This window comes from Mytilus galloprovincialis, chromosome 4, assembly GCF_965363235.1.
Source record: "Mytilus galloprovincialis chromosome 4, xbMytGall1.hap1.1, whole genome shotgun sequence".
Classification (NCBI taxonomy): Eukaryota; Metazoa; Mollusca; class Bivalvia; order Mytilida; family Mytilidae; genus Mytilus; species Mytilus galloprovincialis.
In genome coordinates, this window is record NC_134841.1 from 87,580,567 (window position 1) to 87,600,579 (window position 20,013).

At 30.6% G+C, this 20,013-nt stretch overlaps 1 protein-coding gene across 2 annotated transcripts; it reads right to left on the reverse strand.

Annotated features, from left to right (window-relative positions):
* Positions 1–4,996: 4,996 nt before the first annotated feature.
* Positions 4,997–19,816, reverse strand: LOC143073290 (cilia- and flagella-associated protein 58-like). 2 transcript variants are annotated; one of them, XM_076248704.1, is made up of 18 exons: positions 19,702–19,816; positions 17,481–17,561; positions 16,345–16,560; positions 15,902–16,050; positions 15,059–15,215; positions 14,449–14,643; positions 13,956–14,093; positions 13,425–13,584; positions 12,936–13,018; positions 11,594–11,785; positions 11,136–11,297; positions 9,704–9,991; positions 8,932–9,155; positions 8,122–8,233; positions 7,398–7,622; positions 6,973–7,106; positions 6,462–6,489; positions 4,997–5,179 (listed from the first exon to the last, which is right to left on the reverse strand). In XM_076248704.1, exons 1-17 carry the CDS (start codon positions 19,714–19,716, stop codon positions 6,483–6,485), a joined length of 2,538 nt encoding a protein of 845 aa, XP_076104819.1. In that variant the 5' UTR covers positions 19,717–19,816; the 3' UTR covers positions 4,997–5,179; positions 6,462–6,482. The 2 variants fall into 2 exon arrangements, with proteins under 2 accessions (XP_076104819.1, XP_076104818.1); XM_076248703.1 differs by lacking the exon at positions 6,462–6,489.
* Positions 19,817–20,013: the final 197 nt, after the last annotated feature.

The window sequence follows — 20,013 nt, forward strand, 5'->3', positions numbered from 1 at the left end:
AAGTCTTATAGGATTGTAAGTATAATTTATTTTATCACCTTGCACTTTCACATTTTGACTGAACAATTTGTTCAATATTCTGACCAGTTGAACAATTTGGGTTAATAAACAAATTGCAATTTGATCAAAATTTTGAATGAGTTGCGATTGGTGGAGAGCAACACTAACAGTCAACTCACTGTAATATTTAATTTTAACGTAGCCTTTAAATTAATACATTGTCATGTATAACCATCATTGTTTTTTCAGACAAAGTTTATTGTATTATTGAAACGTTTGTAATGCATATTTGAAAAAAAAAATACCTATATGGTCAAAATACTCATATGGTCCGGCCCGTTAATAACCATACAAGTATATACTCATATGGTCCAACCATACACGTACGGTCGGACAATATGAGTATACGCATATGGTCGTGACCATACGCGTATGGTCCAAATACTCATATGGTCCGGAACATGCACATTACCCGCCATTTGAATAAGTAAATTCATCGTAGATAAAAGATCAAGTCAAAACGTTAACATAGGGAGTAGGACAAAATCTGTATACAGATCACACTGGTATCTAAGATCAATGACACTTAAAAAAGTCTGTACTTGTTTGTCATTTGATTGAAGTTGTCTGGTCCAGCAGCTTTGTGTTGATTCAGATTTTAGATTGTGTTCCACTCTTGTAATTATTTATCTATTTACTTTTCTCTTACTTACGGAGCAGGCAAGACAGACGAGAAGACAGACTGGAATTGTTCCGTTTATCCGATCTGGTCGTTTATCTTGTGCTTTATGTAGGTTCTGAATATCTTTTTTATTGGTGTACAGAAATCTTCTGTATTTCCCGGAGTTATTATGTTAATATGCTTTTCTTTTTTTGACAAAATACTTCAGCTGAGAAGATTTTCTATTTCAGTCTATTTATAATTTTTGTGCCGTTTAGCAAGTATTTGCCAACTTTGGCTCTTATGTAGTTTCTGTTTCAGTTTTTTATGTCATATTTCAGTGTCTTGATTTTGAAAATATATATTCTTCCTTGGATGATGAAGTAGTTTTATGTCTTCAACAAGTTGGTGATTTATAGTATGGAACAATTATTCAAACTCACAAAGGTTGCTTTAACACGTTCTTTCGTCCTATATAGCGAGGAAATATCTTTAAATTGCTATGCTAAATTATTGATAACTCGAGTCAAATAGTTCAGATGCTTTCTTAAAAGTTGGAATAAGATTGTAGGGAGAAATGGTTGTCTCAAAAGGAGTACTGTTTGTATACCCAAATGAAGCCCTTCCTTTCTGGCAAGAGAAGTGGTATTCTAAACCTGCAATCATGCACTTGGACTGTTTGGGTTGTTCTGCATTTCATTCTTTGTTGTGTTTCGCATGGGATATCTAGGACTAAGTAAACAGTATTTTTGGCACGGGGTGTATCGCATGTATTTGCTGTCAATAATTATGTAAACTTAACTTCTATCTATAAATTTCCCGATTGTGTCATTTTCCATATCGTTGTATTTTGCCAGAGTTTGGAGTGACATTTCTTATGTTGTATGCTTAGAAGTAAGTGCTTATCTGGTCGACACAACAAGCCCCGCTCATTTTGGAGTTTATGCGAATCCCTCAGTTGTTTTCACTTAATAGGTTTATTCAAAATTGATTTCCGAGATTTGAACATAGGTAAACTACTGTTGCCTCTTTTCTGTGGATATTTTTAAGATAGGATTGTGTGTAAATCAAGGGTTATAAATATATCAAGATTGTATTCTAAGGTTATTTTCTTTTCTGGAAAATTAATCAAGCCATCAACCTTTATGAGAGGTCAATAGTTGAAGGGTTTGACTTGATCTGTGTTTTCACCACATTTAGCTCATCTTGAAGTAGGAGGAAATTATTTTTCCACTAAAAACATCAGAGTTCTATTTCTGTTTTTCTTCAATCGTTATGTGGTGGTTTTTTACTCCATGTGAATAGGTTTTTTGTTACAATGTCATTTCTTTTCGTACGATATATTATAATTGTGGAATAAACCTTTACACGGTAATCTCCAAACCAAACGTTTTGCATGTCTTAAATTGTAAAATTTTCATGAAAACAAACCAGCTTCAGCAGCTCATTTAAAAAGACTAGAAATTTGCAACAAGTCCACCTATCTACAGCCTTTCATTACCTTACTGTTATGTTTCACATCCGAGCATATACACATGTTGTCTCCTTCTGGTTGAAGATAACTGGATAGAAGAGTCATGGATATTACATATGTGATGTAGATACCCGCTGCTATGTAAAACTTCGGACTAAAAGGACACAATCAATAAACCGAAAATTGAAATAAGAAACTTGGGTATTATTATATACCAAATCCAAAGTCTTCAAACTTTGTACAAATAATAATTCGATCCCAAAGCAAAATATCAGTGAAAATAAAAGACAAATCAGAATAAATTGCAGCAAAAATGATAGGATCCACAGATCAAAATGCAACAGCATACACAAATATAGCTTTGATAACTATATATATTGAAAGTGATTCTAAAATACGACTAAAACATGTTTAACAAAATCTAAAGATTGAACTTTACATTCAATAGTGTAAAGTCATGAGAGCTCGAAAATGGAGATAGGACTCATGTTGAACTTGAAACTGCTTAGCATAGAACGATTCTAACCCAAATGTAAAACAAAATCCATCAACATTTTGTCAAAGAATCGTACCTCAAAAGTACATATGAAGGAAAAACTTGTCTCATACTCATAGATAATTGGATACACCTGGGGTTTTGGCCCTATATGTAGCTGACAATCACGCTGTTAATAAAAATCATACCACATGTATCTTTGGCCTCTCTTTTTTTGAATCCTTACATGCTTCATTTTCGATTTTATTCTCAAAATCTAGTGGAAACCTGCAGCTATAGAGGAGTCCAGGGTTTCCATTTGTTGAAAATAGATGACCTTATTCCGGTTATTAATTGGAAAGCCTAGACATTGACCATATTGGATGAAGTGTATGGACATTGACATGCATATTAAAAAAAATCTTTGTGTACCTTAACATAAAAGGGTAAGCAGATACAAAAGGCTAGATGCTCTGTCAATACCCACTGTGTTTTTGACAGTCAAAATTTATTCCCTTTTTGTGTCCAATGTTGCCCATGTTTTAAATAAATTTCCATTTCGTGTTACAATTTATATCATCTTTGTCATGTCATTGCCTAGGTTGAAGCCACGAGCATCACTGAAGAGACATGTATTGTCGAAATGCGCATATGGTGCAAGAAAATTAGTACCGTTAATTTGATTACTACCACTGGGTCAATGCCTCTGCTGGTGGACTATTAGTCCCCGAGGGTATCACCAGCCCAGTAGCCAGTACTTCGGTACTGGCATGAAAATACGGATTTTTTGTGTTTATTAAAATTTGCTGTTACAAAATATTAGAAATTAATTTAAATTAAGGAATGTATCTCCCTCATGCAAAGCTCTGATTCCTTTCACGGATTTGGCTATACTTTTTGGACCTTTTGGATTATAGCTCTTCATCTTTTATATAAGCTTTGGATTTCAAATATTTTGGCCACGAGCATCACTGAAGAGACATGTATTGTCGAAATGCGCATATGGTGCAAGAAAATTAGTACCGTTAATTTGATTGAACCTTTTTGTGCTGTATAAATAATCAATCATACACAGCATTTAACTAAAGGTTAGATTGTTGTCACTTGTTTATGTTAGATGTTCAAGGCCCATGCCACTCAATAAATAAACTAACATTAACAAATAAAAACAAAAAATATATTAACAAATAAATAGTTTAATATTTCATGCATATCAGGTACATGAACAAATGCATTTATAGTACTTATCACAGGTATATAAAATCAATGAATGTCACATTATATATATAGTTGTCTGTGTGAAAATTCATATCAATTCCTTGATCCCTATTCCACAGTATTTTTCTTTGGAAAACAAATTGGTATTGTGATATGTATACATCAAATCTTTAGTTGTAAGATTTTATAATTTTTTAATTGGTTTTGATAATTAATGCAACCCCATACATCATTTCTAAAAAAACAAGTGAAACTGCGAGCTACTGCTCACTGATGATACCCCCGCCGCAAGTGGATAATATTAATAGTGTAAAAATATGCAAGTGTTCGGTAAACAGGAAGTTGTCGAGTGATGAATCTGAAAACGCATCACACGGTATAGCTGACTTATAAAAATCCTGAAACCAAATTTCAGAAATCCTTGTATTGTAGTTCCTGAGAAAAATGTGACGAAAATTTTTAACTTGGTTATCATGTGTAAAATCATACAAGTGTTCGGTAAACAGGAAGTTGTCGAGTGATGAATCTGAAAACGCATCACACGGTATAGCTGACTTATATAAATCCTGAAACCAAATTTCAGAAATCCTTGTATTGTAGTTCCTGAGAAAAATGTGACGAAAATTTTCAACTTGGCTATCATGTGTAAAATCATACAAGTGTTCGATAAACAGGAAGTTGTCGAGTGATGAATCTGAAAACGCATCACACGGTATAGCTGACTTATATAAATCCTGAAACCAAATTTCAGAAATCCTTGTATTGTAGTTCCTGAGAAAAATGTAACGAAAATTTTCAACTTGGCTATCATGTGTAAAATCAGACAAGTGTTCGGTAAACAGGAAGTTGTCAAGTGATGAATCTGAAAACGCATCACACGGTGTGGCTGACATATATAAATGTTGATACCAAATTACAGAAAGGGTGGATGTGTAGTTCCTGAGAAAAATGTGACGAAAGTTTCATGGGACGGACTGACTGACGGACTGACTGACGGACTGACTGACGGACTGATGGAGGGACGGACTGACAGACAGAGGTAAAACAGTATACCCCCCCTTTTTTAAAGCGGGGGTATAAAAAGGAGAACAATCCAAAATTTTGGAGAGAATTTAACATTATTGCCTCACATAATATATTATGAATTATTGAATTTCTTTTATGTCCATACTGGAATGTAAAAACATAATACTATAAAGTATACAAATATCTTAACAAATGAATAAATGTTTATAATGGCAATGATCCAGAGGCCTGGAAATTAAATCCTCCTCCTGAAAAACTAGGTCCTTCCATTCTGGAGGGGTTCAGCATTGACTGACCTACTTGGGCTAATACCTGTTCTCTTTCCCTATAATGTAAATAATAGTTTTATAATGATTATTAACTGATTAACAATACAAAAATTATAAAAATTTCAAAATCAACTTCTTTTATACAACATTAAAATCTCATAATAATTATTATAAAAGTTATAAAACCTACAATTTTGGTTTGACAAAATTCATAAATAAAAAAACTCAACAAAAACAATATTGAGAAGTAAATGCAAATAACAATTAGAAAAGATAAATAACATTTTATTGAGTTAATAATTTCTTTAAATTTCAGTTCAAGGAACTCTTAATATGTTAAAAATTTGTGAAGTGAATATACCAATTCATTTTTCTGTTTAATTTCAGTTAAGTGGATTATATCAAAACATGTGTATAAAGTGGATTCATATCATACAAGTGAAAAAGTAGTTATCAAGACAAAACAAATAAATGATGGTAGGAGATATAAATATATCCCCAAATGTAATGGATGTAACATCAAAATATGATCATAACCCCCAAGAAGACTTATCAAACAAAGTCATACTTGTCAGTAGTCCACATTATCCTCTTGTATATAATCTAAATCTAAATATTGGCTTTGACATCTGTTTAGTGAATGTTTAACATTTAAACCTCTTCATCCAATATCCTCTAACCATTATTTATGAAAAATGGATTTAAAAGTTAGGGAAAAAATTCACTCAGTTGTTTTGATAATGTTACAGCAAATAGTGTCCTCATATATTGGTTGAGTGAGGTTTGCTCACACTAATTGCTTGAAAAAAGGCCTTTTTAATGAAAATGACAGATTTTGTTGACAATAATCCAAGTGAATGATGACACATTATGTTACAATAATTTAATAATAAATTATTGTCATTTGTCATTTTTTATCCATATTCCTCTGAACTTAAATTAATATTATCATATATCAGAAGTCAATAAATAGACATTTTTCAGTTACTCAAACTGCCCTCAACTGCTAATCAATTAAAGAAAAAAGGAAGAAAGGAGAGATTCATAAACATGATATATGGGTTTGAATCAGTTTACTTTTTGACTCATTGATTAGAAATAATTATCATCTTTTCATTTTATTCCAAAATAATTCAAAAAATGAAAATGTGACAATAAGAAGAATTAATATTACAATGTGAATTAATCATCATCATTGGGTTTAAAGAAAGATATAAAAGATATAGGATTAATACAAATGCTTTACAAGTGAGTTATTGTAGAGAACTATTTCATTTATAAGTGTGAAGCACTCTTTTGAAATGTCTGTGACAAAACAAAAACTACACAAAAACAAACCTGTCTATGTGTACTAATGATCTACATTCTTAATAAATTAAATGCACCAATATTATTATTTTACATAAAGCTAGTCCTTCCCATATAGAGCCTTCATTTGTGTAAGTATGGTTATCATAAATACTTTTTAATTTAATGTGTAATTTTAAATTTGATCTTCTTTTTTTTTTTCATTTTTTTTTTTTTATCATTTATTTTCAGTACGTGTGTTTTTGTGTTAAATTTTGTCTTTAATATTGTAAGTCTTTTATTTTATTTTTGTTTAGATTTCCCTTGATATGGGTTTAACCTTTATCTAATCATCTTTTCTGTTGAATATGTATCATCCTCAATGCTCCTCAACTTCAAAAAAAGAATGCATGGTTGGCATACAAAATTATAAGCCTGATATCTTTGATGATATTTTTTCACTTTTGGGACCTAACTGACATAAATATAAACCAATGTTTACATAAAATGAACTGAATGTTAGGAAATATATTTCACTGAATTGTGTATTCATAAAACTTACTGTGCTTTTTGCTCTTTCTTTTTCTGTAAAATGTACTTTTTCTTGACCTCTAACAATTCTTTGTCAATACGTTCAATCTCATACTTATACTCGCTGACTTGTGACTCGTACATATACAGCTCCTGATTCATTGCCTTTATAAAACAGTAAAACAATACATAAAACATTTTGTTTTTATAATAACTGATGTAATATGCTGCCAAGTATGTAGAGGCAGTATAAGGGTACTTCCAATGACTTGAGTTCTTTAGAAGTCAATATAAGAATTTTGCTTTCTTCATTTTCTTCATTTTAACTTTTCAAATAAGGATGAACTAGAAAATACCATGCAAAAAGGAGTAAATTCCCTCTCGTTATACAAAATTAACATGTCCTTTGACACAACTCCATATATTTTCATCATCATGTATTATAAATATGTTTACCTTTATTTGTTTATTTTTCTCCTTGAGTGTTGAATTGTAAACTTGTAACTGTTCTGCCACTTCAGGACCAGGTTGTCTAGCTAACACATGATTTAATTCAATATAAAGTTTTTCTTTTTCCTGAACTAAAAGTTCTTTTTCTTCCACTTCCTCATTTTTGGTAATTAGACGTTTTTGCAATGCATGGATTTTCTGTATATGTTCATATGTGCTTGGATCGCTTCCCTGAAAAATAAAATGTTTAGTAATATAACAGTTCAAAATACAAATAAATGAATGTGGAGAAAATGAAGAAGAATGTATCTGATGACACTAATGCCCCTGCTCAAGCTTGCTTTTCAAACAAAAATAAGATAGATGGTAGATAGAGACAGTTTGAAGGATGGCCAAGAGTCACACATAATTCCTCCTTTGCCTTGCGGAGGGGCATAAAAACACTACCTGCATGAATGACTATATTAACAATGATTAAAAAATATCACTATTTTATAATCGTTTATATATAACCATCTTTTATGTACTTTCCCCTTCATAATGTTTAGTTGAAAGTATTGTAAACTGAAATAATTAAAAAAAATCTATGTGAGCTGCTATATATCCTCTTCATTGAAAGGACCTTTCTTTTGTATCATATGCTTTCAAATTTTTTTTAACCTAATATTTGAAAATAAACCTGACAATTTCTAGTTGAATACTTTATTGTGAATGAATATTGAAGTCATACCTCTAATTTTCTCCATCTATGAATATTCATAGGATTAAGAAGCTCCTCCTCTAAGGCAGTACATCTGGTTCGTTCCCTCAGTAGTTCTCTCTGGATGTTGTAGGTTTCCATTCTAAAAAATGTAGTGAATTTTGCTCAATCAGTGGGGTTTTTTTTTCTTCAAATATTTAAATTGAAAAAAAAATATATAAGGATTTAATTTTGAAGGAATGATAAAAAATAAAACCTTATAATATCTTTTGTTGCTAAGCCTATTTCATGTGAATTTTTTTATTAATATGAGGTAAGAGATTAAAAAAAATTATTTTGTAGAAAGAAATTAGAAGGTTTGATCATGTTGATTATATTTGTATAAGATATAAAGTTAAATTTCATTTATCATGTTAAGAATTTACACCATAAACAAATGTATACACAGTAAATCAAATTTGTTTATCATTAAATGCTTTTGTATCCAAGTATTGTCTTCAATATGAAACTTGGGTTACATATCTTTGTTGGAACAAGTAAATTTTCCAAAAGAACAATTGCTATATATTAATTAAAAATCTAAATCAAAATTGATGTTTGTGGACTTAATATATCATAATTTGTCCACTTGGAAAGATATTGCAATCAGGATTTAAAAAATGCTTTTTACTTTTTTGCTAGGATGTCATTTTTTTACATATAGTTTTGATATGTTATTCAAAAAATTCCTAGAATATAGAATTATCTGTTGGCCATTCTCTTATGTTTTAATATATCAAGATGCAAAAAAGATAATGCAAATTCAAAAAATTGTTTGATGAACATCTTTTTTTTTCATACCTCAATTCATCAGTGTCAGCCACTTTCTTTTGCAGCACAGCTTTTTGTCCTCGTAATTTCCTGATTTCAGATTTTAATAAGGCTGTATCACCAAGTCTCTGGTTATACTGGGTCTCCCCTTTATTTAACATAGATCTCTGGATTTTAATCTTCTCATAAAGTTGTCTGAGTTCATCTTTACTTCGAACAAATTGTGTTCCAATGATATCTCTCTCACTAATTACCTGAAATAAGACAGTGTTGATTTTTTTATTTATTCATACAGTTGTGGTATTTGGCAAAGGTTGAGAAATTAGAAATAAGATTTAATGTTGTTTGTATAATTTTTGTGTAACTGATTAATAAATCTTTTCAAATATTTTTAAATGAAACCTTTTTAACTTTCAATTTTACAAAATGTTGTGAGTTATCACCCATGAAAAAAAATTCTCATATTATGTCTTACACTGTACAAAGTGATCAAAAGGTTACATATTTTCATGATTTGTAGGATACCAGAAACATATATTCCTGTCAAATTGGCTCATTTTCAACATGCTTGTGATTTGCTTTTTATTAATAATCACCTAAATGTTTTAAATGCAAAATTATATCAAATGCCTCAAAAAGTATGTATTATAAAAAAAAAATTGGCATAAAACCTGCCTGCTTTAGGCAAGAAAAAAAGATTTGCATGATTATTTTTTTAGATAAAAATAATGAATTGACGAAACATGTTCAAAATTTCTGTTTTATCTTTAAAAAAAAAACTTTCTTCCTAATGCAAACTAACTTGATCGAGTTCCTTCTTCTGTCTAATCCTTTCAGCATCAGCTTCTGCAATGATTTTTAGAAGTTTTCTTTCTTCTGATTCCTGTGCACCAATAAATGCTTTACATTCCCTGGACTGTTCTTTACTTTTCTTCAAGCTGTTTCTTAAGACTTCTTTGTCCTTTTCTACTTTCTTATTGTCAAAGTATGATTTAATCAATGCGTTCTCTTTAGATTGTATGTCTTCCTTTAGTTGGCTTATAAGATGGTACATGTTCTTCAGCTTCTTTGCCATTTCTTGAATCTCTGCCTATATTAATGACAGAATTTATATAAACATTGTATTCTGAGAAATATAATCTTAATTGAGATATTAGAGTAATACCAGTTCTGATCATACATATCGTCGCTGGGCTTCTAAAATGTCGTATATGACTTTTTTGGCTAAAAATACTTTTTGACACCAATGGTCTGGGCGGGAGGAAATCTTTGTTATCACAAAATAGTATACAGATAGACCAATCAAAATGTGTGAAATAAGACATATTACAAAATTGCCAATGTCAGTTGTTTGTAAAGTTTGCTTCCAAAATGTTGTATGAAAACTTGAAAATCGTTGTAGAATGGTTTTGGGAAAAAAATAATTGTACATTTCTTTATTTCTGTAAAAATAATTTAAGTTCTTGGTTAATCCAGAAATGTCAACGTTTTTATTTCACTGCTATTTACAAAAATGTTCAAGTTCACATACGACATTTTGGAAGCATGCATTTTGCCAAAATTTTCAAAGCCTGTTTGTGAGAAATTTTTTTCTTGAAAAAATCGTAATTTACAACATTTTAGAAGCCCAGCGACGATATATTGAATGAACATGAAAAATATGACCATAGATATGTCCCCTTTTTGAAGGTCAATGACTATGTTCTATATATTTTAATTTTTTTTTATAAATCTACTAAAAAGCCATCACTAGTAAAACAACCAACTTCAAAAATTAGATAATAATAGATAAAACAGAAATGAAAATCTCTGTGATAAAAATTACAAAATGCTATTTATATAAGTACACGGGGGACATATTTTTAACTAAAATAATACAAAAATAATTTTATACTCTGAAAGCATTTAAAATTGTGCTATCCCAAAAAAGTAAATAATATTCCTATTGGTCAATGTTCCTTTATTTCATGTAGGAAACTATTAAAATGATAAATTTCTGAAACTTTATTGAATTTATGTCACTACCGGTAGATTAAACAACAATAATCCAATAGCCAAAACAAAGTAGTTGACTGCTTTTAAACCAGTGCTATTACACAGTTTGTTCACTCCTATCAGTGTTAGACACTGTCTTAAAAAGCCACAAGTCATAAAAATTTATTCCACACAGTCAATGTTATTTTTCAAAATATGACTGACAATGTTCAGAATTTTATCGATTTATTAATACAAACCTGTGATTCAATTAGATTTTTACTGTAAACATTCCTATCACTTCGCACAGCTTCATATAAATTTTGCTGTTGTTTTAGTTTGGTTTCTGCTTCAGCTATCTTTTTCTTTAATTCAAATATCTTCATTTCTTTCTTCTTTACTTCTTCCATATCATTCAGTACCTTTAAATAGTAAATGATAAATAAAATAAAAGAAACTAGCTTACACTGTATCAGGGAGAAAATACTCCATGTTCTATTCAGTTTTTCTTTCTGTATTCAATATCACTTATATTTGAAAATGTAAATATTTTTAAAATGTACTGAGCAATGAGAAATTTTAAAGTCTGCATTTAAATTTTAATGGTTAAAGCTATTATTTTTTCCAATTAACTTGTATGCATTTTGTAACAACCTTAATAGTTTAAAATGTATAAACTTGAACTTCTAAAATATGAAAAAAATTTTAAATGTTATACCTGGTGAGTAAAATCACTAGCTTTCTGAATATATTGATCTCTTTCTTTCTCCAGCTGGTAAATAATTTTTCTTTGCTTCTTTGCCTCTTCTCTGAAATTTTCGATCTCTTGCTGAAGATGTTTCTTGGAATTTTCATGAAATTTCACCAATTCTTCTTGTTTCCTTGTGGCAGTTTCTGCTTTCATGGCATTCTAGAATGATACAAATTATTTGATAATTTTGATAATTGTTGTGGAATACATATTTTTTTATATTAAAATCTATGTTGTATATAACATTATCTTACCTCCTATACATTTCCAGGAATATGATTGGTTAAAAGCGTCCGGGTGCAAACCGTGTATATTTGATATTAGGTTAGTAGGGAGGCGGGGTTTATCTCATACACGGTTAGTAGTGGAGTTACGTCCCTTTATATTCCTTATTAGGTAAGAAGGGGGCGGGGCTTATTTAATACACGGTTAGTAATGGTGTTATGTCCCTTTGTAAAAAACAAAACGGTACTGAGAAAAAATCTTAAAAGTTCCAACAGACGAAGAAATTGATGATTCAGATTGAAACAAATTCATATAACACATTTAAACCTTACAAGTCGTTATTGTTGGCATCTGTTTTTGTAGGATTAATGGAAGTATTTTCCTAGCGCTAACAGTATTGAAGACTTGCTCGTTTTGAGAATCACTAGTCTTAATTTCACACGTTAAGATAGTCGATAAGATAAATTCGTTACATAGTGTGCTAGTGACGTAATACGGTATATATGGGGTCAGTAAATTCCATATGGGGATTCGAGCTTCGCTCTCACCCCGTATGGAATTTACTGACCCCATATATACCGTATTAGGTCACTAGCACACTATGTAACTAATAATATTATGATGTAATTACAGGTGGAAAATCCAAGTAAAAACTGTGTTTGGCATAAATAGTTTAAACATATTTATTTATAGTGGATTGGGAAACAAGTTTTTGCAAATTATATTAATCCAAATACAACATTGCGGTTGTGAGTGCTGCCTTGTAGCGGCATTAGCCTGATCTTTTTCGAAATCTACAAGGGTGTCTTTAACGTGCAAGAGATTTGGCTCTCTCTTAACACAGGTCAGTCATTTATCATCCCCTTCCGACGGACTATCATCATTTCCTCAAGACCATACTCGCAAATAGTGTCAAGGGAGAGCTGAAAATTCAGTCCCTGAAATTTTCATCCCCTAATGGAATCGAACCAGGAACCAATGACATGAATGAGGCTAATCTATATAGATCTTAATATAATAAAAATGTTTGTTAGATACTATAACCTGTATAAGGATTGATGAAATATGAAAACGATAAATATACCTTTTTAAATATGTCTCTGTTTCTTGTCAGCTGTTCAATGTCTTTCTTGTCCTGTTCTGCTTTTTTATAAGCTTCATTTAAATCTATAAAAATAAATTTTCTATCTTTAATCTGACAATAAATCACTTAAAAAAGCTTTATGAGGGTCAAAACTCTAATTCACCAAAACTATTAAACAGTTCATTTAATAATGAAGATGTGTACTAAGTTTCAAGTTGAATGTGATCATAAACTACCTGATATTAAAAGTTTAACTAACCTTTAATAACTCAAACATTTAACCCGGTATGGGACAGACAAGCAGACCGAAATGCATAATAGCCATCTATCAAGTTTAAAAGTTTGGCAATAAACAGAAACAAGAATTTAATCCATACCGACTGGACCATATAGACTGAAGTGATCTGTAATTGAGACAAGATCAAAGGTCCATAACTCCAATAAAGTTTATACATACAACACCCCACCTTTCAAATGAGAAATACTTACGACTCTGAAGCTGGTTATTTTCGTCCTTCAGTTTATCTCTTTCCCCCTCTATTTCTGCCTTTTTACTTTCAATCTCTCTAATCTTCTTCTGTATACCCTCTCTAACTTTGTTAACATGTTGGGTCTCTTTCTTTAAATGGTCAACTTCATTTTCTTTTTGCTAATAAAAACAAATAAGGACACTCATTTATGTTTTTCTTTAAAGACTGCTTATAATTGCAATTTAATTCTGAAGATTCTTTTTTATACAGAACCTACAAATTCTCTTACAAAATCCTAGGACATGAATTAAAGTTTTTGAGGATCTTCAGAACCTGCTATGCTGTATAAAAAAAGTTTACACAAGAAAACAAACTATAGACTCAAATTGTTAACATCAATAGATATAAGTTAAGGTTTCAAAAACCGACAAAAGGGATTTCTGTTTGTTTGTATCACTGGAGGAGTGTTGAATTCAACATTAATAGCCCGAACTTTACATCATAACTTATTTTGTTAATGAAATAAATGAAAATCATTTGAATATCTTGCCTTTAGTTCATTTACTCTAGATGTGTTTTCTGCAGCAAGCTGTTCAGTTACAAAAGAGAGTTGTTCAAATTCATGTTGCAGTTTATGTGATCTGCTTGTCAAAACCTCATAGTCCTTCTTAGAGCGCTCATTAAGAACCTGAAAAAAAAGAAATGTTATCATAAAAAGGATTAAATGGAATCATCAACTTATGATCTATGGCTTTTTCAGTTGTAAGTGGAAAACTTTTGGTGTTTAGATATTTAAAGATGTTTGTACTTGTTTTGTTAGATTAAGAAAACTTCATTATATCAAAATTGGTTTCTAGGAATGTCTAATGCCATAGTTGCTTACTATTTTATCAAAAAACTTGCTTAACTTATGACTAACAGAAAGTTGTCTTGATGATGAAACGTTACAGAAACATAGTGCTTATCATGCTTATGTAAAGTTTCATTCAACCTCTGAAGAAAAAATGTTGAATGAACTTAGGTCTTATACAATAAATGAATACCCTTAGATCCTTCAGCTTCTGTTCTAGTTTAGTAATGTCTTCTTTATAAGCTGCTATCATGTCCTCAATAGTTTTACATGCGTTGGTTCGTGTTTCTAGATTCAGTTTGGCCTCCCTTAACGTTCTGTCAACCTTATCTTTCTTCTTTCTTTCTTCATCTGCATCTTTATTCTTTTCTGTAATATCTTTTTTAAGCTGCAAATAATACAAATTTGTGGCATATACATTACAATGCTATTTCAAATAATTGCTTCCTTTATTAACTAGGAATTCAAGAAATACTTTAAAAAATAATAGAAATCTGAATAAATCTATATGGTTAACTTGAATAAAACCAACATATGGTGTATTTTTCACTGTGCCTCAAACAAAATCCCAATTCATTTGTATAGTATATGAGAAGTATGGAAGGCTAAAAAATTGCCAATAAAGCAAATAATTCCCTAAAAATTAACCCATCAAAGCTGGTAAAATATGCAAAATAAATCAAATTGTAAATTTGAGGAAAGTTAACAATAAACTTAAGTTTGTGTTTTCACTATTAAATATCATCTATCTATATCTGATTTTCTCCAACTATTTTTGTTTTGCTTATTATGTGCAATTATACCTCTGCTATTTTTTCGTCTGTTTTTGCTCTTTCCTGGTCTAACTTTTGTTGTTCAGAATAAGTTTGGGCTAGGTGTTCTCTTAATTTAACAATCTCCTGAAGTTGTACATCTCTTTCTTTTGTTAATTCTTCTTTTGTCTTGAGCAGTTCATTAACACTGAAATGAAACATTAAACTCTTGGCATAAAACTTTTAAGCATACATTTTGTACAATGATTTAGAAGAAATTTAAGTTGATGATGATGTTACCAAGAGGCAATCAAGGATGTTTCATCATGCATACTTTGATATTTTTTTTATGCATTGTTTTGTTACGTTTTCCTACTAAAATTCATATATCAGTTATTATCCTTTACATGTCTCTCATATCAATTGGCACTGTTTTCAGAAAAAAAATTATGTAAATATCATCTGCAGGTTGATATAAAAAAGAAGATGTGGTATGATTGACAATGAGACAACTCTCCACAAGAGACCAAATGAAACAGAAATTAAAAACTATGATTACTGTACGGCCTTCAACAATGAGCAAATCCCATACTTCATCGTCAGCTATAAAAGGTCCCAAAATAAGAATGGCAACTACAATATTTAACTATTTTAATAAGAAAACAACAGCTTGTTTTTTTCAATAACTAAATACTTTCATATTTCATATCTTTTTCTAGTTATACAAACTATGACGATTAAAATAGTCTTAAAGGATAATTTTACTTGTGTAAAAGTTTCACTAATTTCATGTGATCATTGTTTTAATACCTATTCTCCTGTCCTATAAACAGACCAGACCCATGTTCAATTGCCTTTGTCTGATTATAATGTCACAATTTACATTTATAGTACCTTTTCTCCTGTCCTATAGACAAACCAGACCCATGCTCAATTTTCTTTGTCAAATCATTAATGCCACGTTTCAGTGCTGTAATTTTTTCTCTTGTTTGATGCTCTTTTTCTCGAGCCATCACTTCGTTTTCAGTTGCTTGGGCTTTTTCCTAGAAAAATAAAAATATTTTTGGTATAAATGATAAAACCTGAAATGCTTAAACAAAAGCAAAAAGTCTTTACCAAAAAGAAAATTGTTGTAAGTCATAACTTTCATTTTAACTTTAATACATATTGTACAATCAATTTTAGTTTTAAGATGTTTCGAGAAAAGAGCCCCTAGATTGAAAACTTTGTGTCTACAAATATTTACCTGATAAAATTTTAAAATCTGACTAATGACAGCAATTGTGTAAAAAAATCTCTTTAAAAGTACTACAGCTTATAAAGTAATAGTTTTTCACCTCTTTTAGTTCTGCAATGGTTTGTGTATCATCATTTGATAATTTCTGTGATGTCGTTACTTTGGCTCTATTTGCAACAGTTTCAGCATTCAATTCACGACACTTTCCCATTAGCCTTTTTTCCCCTTCATGAGACTTCTTCAAGGCTTTGTATAGCTTCTCATACTCTGTTCTGAACTTTTCAAGACTTCTATCACCAGCAAGCTGTGCTAGTACCTATTACATCATAAATAAATTGTAGTAAGTATTTGTATGAGTAACTACCCTATTGTCAAATTACATTTTGTAATAATATTCCAATTTTTTAAAGTTTACAGAAGGGGATATTTCTACTTTCATGAATATCATTTAGTTGGGGTTTAAACAAAAATTTACTGCTATAATTCAACTTAAAATGAAAAAGCAAACTTACTATTAACATTCTTTATGGTTGACAATGGTTGAGCAAATATCTTTGTTATGAAGAAATTGTGTGATGCATTGTGAGTGGAGTGTGAGTGTGAGGGCCTCAAGGGAGAATAGTGTTTGTACTAATTGAACATACATGTACCCTCTTGAAATAAAGATTATTATTATTATCATTATAAACATTCTTATCACAAATAGATTGTCTCAGACTCATTTACTTTATTCATTATAAACTGTTAAATTATAGACATTTATTTTATGTAAGTTAACGTCAAACATATTCCCGACTGTCTGTCAAGTTTAATTGATATCTTAACTCTGCATCAATTACTCAAAGGCATATTAATGCATAATTGTAATTCAGTGGTTGTTGTTTATTTGTTACATATTTGTTTTTCGTTCATTTTCTGTACATCAATAAGGCCTTTAGTCTTGTTTGAATTGTTTTACATGGTCATTTTGGGGCCTTTTATAGCTGACTATGCGGTATGGGTTTTGCTCATTGTTGAAGGCCGTATAGTGACCTTTAGTTGTTAATTGCTGTGTCATTTTGGTCTCTTGTGGAGAGTTGTCTCATTGGCAATCATACCACATCTTCTTTTTTATATATCATAATTTGCTGTATGTAGAATTGTTTTTTTTTTATCTAGTACTTAATACGGGCATGGTAATTGTTTAACCAAAAGGGCACTTTGACCATCATCTATACCAAATTTACATTAGAGTACCTCTAAAAAATCCTCTTCCATGTCTTCAAAAGCTGCATCATCAATGGCTGATTTGTCAACAACCTGAAGTTCTTTGGAATCCTAAAACATATCCAAGTATATACACTTGTAGTATATTACCCAAATACATCAACAGTCAATTGCATCTAGATGGATGGTTTCAACAAATTCGCAAAATAACACTTTATTATGGAAAAATCTGTATTAACAAAATTTATAAGGGTTCTGCGGAACCCAGTGTCTCGCCTACTTTTGCTGTTAATCACACACTCATCAAAAAATGATGAAAAAAATCAATAAAATTATTCCTCTCGATACTATCTTTTAATTGTGAGAAGCTTCTGTCCAAGTTTGGTAAAAATCCAGGCTAGTTTAAGAATCTTAAAAATGTTTTAAATACTTTAACTGCAGACTGTATGTAATGTTAACTGGAAGAAAAACTAAGTCCATTTATAAGTAAAATACAGGAAAAATGGAATTTTATTTTTACAAAATTTACTTCTGGATACTATCTCCTGATCATAAACAAGCTTCTGGTCAAGTTTCTTACAATTCCAGGATAGTTTAAGAAAGTTATTAAAATTTTAAAAACTTTAACCACAGAGTGAATGTAATGTTTCCTGGCAGAAAAAACTAAGTCCATTTATAAGTTAAATACGGAAAAAATGGAATTTTATTTTTACAAAATTTACTTCTGGACACTATCTCCTGATCATAAACAAGCTTCTGGCCAAGTTTTGTACATTTCCAGGATACATGTAGTTTAAGAAAGTTATTAAAATTTTAAAAACTTTAACCACAGATTCAAGGATAGTTTAAGAAAGTTATTAAAATTTCAAAAACTTTAACCACAGAGTGAATATTTGTGGACGCCGCTGACGACGCCAACGGAATGTAGGATCGCTATGTCTCGCTTTTTCGACTAAAGTCGAAGGCTCCACAAAAAGTATACTGTCAGACTTCTACAAATACATAAGCATAGTGTATCTCCTGTAATTTATTGTTCAATTTGAAAAGTTTGACTTTTATTCTATTTTAATGGAAAAGTGATTATTGTATGACATCTAAAATTCAAGCAGAGCAGATTCTCAGGTTAAGCCATGCATATTTCTAAATAGGTATAAGGTGTATAGTCTGTAGTTAGTTCACTTATGACATTTAGTAAAGAGTAGCAACAGCAATACACCTTATCGCTATTCCCTGCTGAACCGAGAATCTGTACCTCTTGAACTATTGATGTTCTACAACAATCACCTGTCCATTGATGCGTCAGATGTTTTGTATTATGACGTCAAAATTTTACTGTAACCTGTGTGATGTCCCGTAATGGCGGGAAAATCACAATAAGGTGTATAATAAACTGTTGTTATACACCTTTTCGCTATTTGTCCCCCATTACTGTATATCACACAGGTTCCCGTAATAATTTGACGTCATCAAACAAAATATCTGACGCCACAATGGAAAAGTGATATGGGGACGAAGTCCCCAATAACAGTAGAAAATTCAATAAAAAAAAAAAAATTCGGGAAAATTTCCCGAATTTTTCATTGTACTAATGAACTCAAAATCGTTCAATTTTTTTTATGTCATGTTTTGAAATCCCGGACCTGCGCAGAAATGTACAATATACTTCCTTTTTCCGGTCTCGTTTGTATGGAACTTTGAGTAAAATATATATTTATCAGTCTAGTATAAAATAGGAAGGAACGTGCAATACCAATTTCATTTTTTAATAATTCCTTGATATGAAAAAACGTTACCTAATGATAGCGTTTCTTTGTTTACATTGCATATGACGTCATAATTTAAATAACGTCACAACTAAAATCCCTAACAACAGAACCAAAATCGGAAACGTTACGGTATTTCCGTTTCTTTTTTTTTTGACAAATAATTAAGTTACAAAAAAATAATTCATACAGACTTCGTCCCCATTTACAGGTAATGCCTGCCTCATATTAGTTGTATGCCTCAAAAGTTCAAGCCGCCGGGTCAGCCTGGGATTAGCGATAAGGTGTATTGTAACATTGTACTTATGCATGCACATGTCAAATAATGTATTAATAAGTATTAATAGAAGGTTTAATAATTTAAGAGCTTCAAAAAAATAAAACCAATAAAAAAGGATGTAAAGCGCCTGTGACTGTGTGTGGATTAATTAGGTTGATAGTCGTCTGGGTTAATTGTGATTTTTTAAATATATTTTTGATGAATATACCTCTATCATAACCATTTTGGTTCCAATGTATTCTTTTAAAGCTCGATAGACAAATTATTTTCACATCCAGAATGTTGTCAATAACAACAATGGACAAAGATGTATACAAAAAAGGTACACCTTTTTCCGGATCATCTGACTTTACGAATGAAGTTTATAGCATCGACTAAAAGCAATTCTTATTTTTAAAATATCTAAAGTAATTATAAAAGTTTTACTTCTGTAAATTATGGGTACAATCAAATAAGATTCAACAAAATCAGTTAAAGAATAGAATAATGTCTGCGGGATCATCTTACGTAATTTATCTTT

Bases quoted from the DNA above. Each gene is read 5' to 3' on its own strand.
- LOC143073290 (XM_076248703.1), bottom strand. The intron at 14,094-14,448 runs GTATTCATTTAT...CTTTTTTTTCAG, and splicing joins AGAAGCTGAAGGATCTAAGG to GTTCTTAATGAGCGCTCTAA. The intron at 9,156-9,703 runs GTTAGTTTGCAT...GTCTTATTTCAG, and splicing joins AGAAGAAGGAACTCGATCAA to GTAATTAGTGAGAGAGATAT.